Source organism: Tupaia chinensis, unplaced genomic scaffold, assembly GCF_000334495.1.
Source record: "Tupaia chinensis unplaced genomic scaffold, TupChi_1.0 Scaffold000673_1, whole genome shotgun sequence".
Classification (NCBI taxonomy): Eukaryota; Metazoa; Chordata; class Mammalia; order Scandentia; family Tupaiidae; genus Tupaia; species Tupaia belangeri.
The window spans coordinates 1,606,442-1,609,426 of NW_006160196.1; the positions used below are offsets into that span (position 1 = coordinate 1,606,442).

At 59.2% G+C, this 2,985-nt stretch overlaps 1 protein-coding gene across 1 annotated transcript in view; it reads left to right on the plus strand.

Moving 5' to 3' along the window:
* The window catches only part of NTN5 (netrin 5), a 24,119-nt gene that overhangs the window by 20,937 nt on the left and 197 nt on the right, over window positions 1-2,985 (plus strand). The window contains 5 exon segments of the mRNA XM_027776464.1: window positions 4-103; window positions 313-462; window positions 769-822; window positions 1,011-1,091; window positions 2,918-2,983. Coding sequence (XP_027632265.1) covers window positions 4-103; window positions 313-462; window positions 769-822; window positions 1,011-1,091; window positions 2,918-2,983 — 451 coding nt within the window.

The following is a 2,985-nucleotide window of genomic DNA, read 5'->3' on the forward strand; positions in this document are numbered from 1 at the left end:
GAGCGGTGCCGCCACCACACGGCAGGGCGGCACTGCCACTACTGCCAGCCGGGGTTCTGGAGGGACCCCAGCCAGCCTATCACCAGTCGCAAGGCCTGCAGGGGTGAGTGGCCTGAAGCCAGGCATGGGGGAAGGGACAGGATCTTGGGTCTGAAGGAACTGGGTAGAGGGGCTGGGGGCCTGACTCCAGGTCTGGGGGAGGAGGGGCTGGGGGCCTGGCCTTCTGGGTCTGGAAAAGGGGTGGGCTGCAGAATTGGGAGGGAACACCTGGGACGCAGACACTCCGTGCCCCCAGCTCCCCTCCTCTTGCAGCCTGCCAGTGCCACCCCATTGGGGCGACGGGAGGCACCTGCAACCAGACCAGCGGGCAGTGCCCCTGCAAGTTAGGGGTCACGGGCCTGACATGCAACCGCTGCAGCCCTGGCTACCAGCAGAGCCGTTCCCCCCGGATGCCCTGCCAGCGTGAGTCCTGACAGGGCTGTGAGCTGAGCAGGCAGGAAGGGCCTGGAGGTTGGGTGTGGTGAGAGCTGGGGCCTTGGGACAGAGGGCTGGCGGCTGGGCTCAGGGACTTCAGAGGTAGAGGCTGCTGTTCCAGACCCCTTCCTCAGCCTTCGTAGGAGGGGCTGGGGTTTGAACCCCTGGGTCCCGAGAAAGAAGGCAAGGGATGCTTGCACTCAGGTCTTAAGGGAATGAAGACAGGCCTGGATGCCTGGACTCTCCGAGGTGTGGGCGCAGCTGAGAGGTTACACTTCTCTCCTGGTCTCACAGGAATTCCAGAGGCCACCACTACCCTGGCTACACCCCCTAGCGCTTACAGCTCTGGTAAGACAGGCCAGCATGGAGAACCCCAGCAGCAGGTGGGACGGGGCTGACTGGGCCTCATGTGGGGAACAGGGCTCAGCCACTGAGCCCAGTCCCCGGGGGCCACCGAGATGGAAGGCGGGGGTGGGCAGAGGCAGGATCCGTATCCAAGTCTCGGGAGCTCCCACAGACGGCCCGACCCTCCCCAGACCCTCAGTGTCAAAACTACTGCAACGTCTCGGACACCAGCGTACACATGGGCCTGCAGCGGTACTGCCAGCAGGACTACGGTGAGTGCCGGCCAGAGCAGGGGCCAGAGGCTGCGCTCGGGCTCTGAGCACTGCCCCAGCCGCCCCCTCCCTGGCCTTTAACTGTCTCATCTTAAGTGGGAGGGGTGCTGGAATTTTTTTTTAATGCCAGAGAGCACGTGTATGGTGGTGGTGGTGATGGGGGACAGGGTCTGCACCCTCCCAATGGGGCGTGGTCCACCACAATCCCTTCTCCTGCATTTTTCTCCATCCTGTTGAAATTTTGAGCACACACACAAGCACATATGCCCCGCATATTTTTCAAGCCACCAGGGCCAGGATTCGAACCACAGTCAGCCATGTGGGATCTGGCTCCCTTAACTAGGTTATGAGGCTGGCCCAGGTGCTGGATTCTAAAAGGCTCTTCCTGATCTAAGATCTGATGGGACAGAAAACAAATGGGGAGGGGAGGTCGGGGCATTCACTACCTTCCTGTGTCTCCTCTTCCCCCATGTTCTTGGCCTTGCAGGACTTCACTATCTCCTCCAGTCTGACCTCTCTGCGGGGTAGACGGAGAGAGGGGATGGTTAAATGGAAAGGGCCCTTGTCCTGACTTGCTTATCTTGAACCCTTTCTGCCTCCCTTCAGGGTCCCAGATACCTGAAATTTAGCTGCGCTCCTCACACAAATTCACCCCCCTGTTAGCAAAGTCAGTCCACACCAGCACCATGACCCTGGGCCTATGGCCACAGTAACTCTGGGACACTCAGGGCTTCAGCCAGCCCACAGATCTAAACCAGCCCTAGCTACTTCTCTCCGTGTACAAGACCTGACCGAATTCCTCCTCCCTGGGATCATCATCTGGCACTAGCACCCCAGGCCTTGCAAGATGGCGCATCCCCCTCACTTCCCACAGGGATCTTCTGTCCCCAGGCCCAGCTTGCTAGCCAAAGTTCAGCCTCCAACACTGACCTTAGCACGTAGTTTTCTTTTTCTTTCTTTCTTTCTTTTTTTTCTTTTTTTTAGAGAGGTTTTCCCTATAGGGCGCGTGCGCTCACCAGATAGACAGAGAGAGACATAGAGACAGAAAACGAGAAATCACACCCCCCAGGGGGGATGGCCACGCCGCAATCCCTGCTCCTCCATTCTCCTCTCGGGATCTTGGGCACGCACAGGCGCCCGGCGTGAGTTTAGGCCGCTGGGTCCGGGACACGAACCGTGGTCGACTATGTGGGAGTCCAGCGACATAGCCATTACACTAACTGCTGGTCCCTGGACGTAGTTTTCTGAATCACTAACTGTATGATCTCAACTCTCGGGTTCCAGGGGCCCACCTCCTCTGCCACCCCCATTCATCCCAAAGCTCCCCCAACAGCAGTACTCCGCCTTCCACAAAGGCCCCATTCCTGATACTGTGAAACCTTGTTTTGGAGATCCTGGACTGCTCTTCTGCCTTAACCCCCCCGCCCCTCATTGTAAGGGCCCCCTACTCCTAACAGTCATAACGTAAAACCGTACCCACTGCTCCTAACACCATCAGGGCTCCTCTACTGTCTGGCTCTTCCTCTGGAGGTCAGCACTGAGCCTCATGCTTCAGATCACAGTCCCTGAACTCATCCTCACAAACGTGGAGCTCACAATCCCTGCCCTCCTAACCCAGCTCCCTGCTTTGACTGTGTCTCCCCAACCCCTAGGACTCCAGGTTAGACCCCTGGAGCCAGTGGACTTAAGGGATAAGGTCTCTCTCCTTCCCAATGTTATCCTGAAGGCCCACCCACGGGTCCCAGGCCCCTCCCCACCAGAATGGACCCTGCCTGGAAGATGCCAGTCTTTCCATCGCCCAGACTTGACATCTGCCCTCCCCGCAGTTGTCCGCGCGCAGGTGCTGGCATCCGAGGTGGCAGACCCGGCGTGGCGGCGTCTGGCGGTGCGCGTG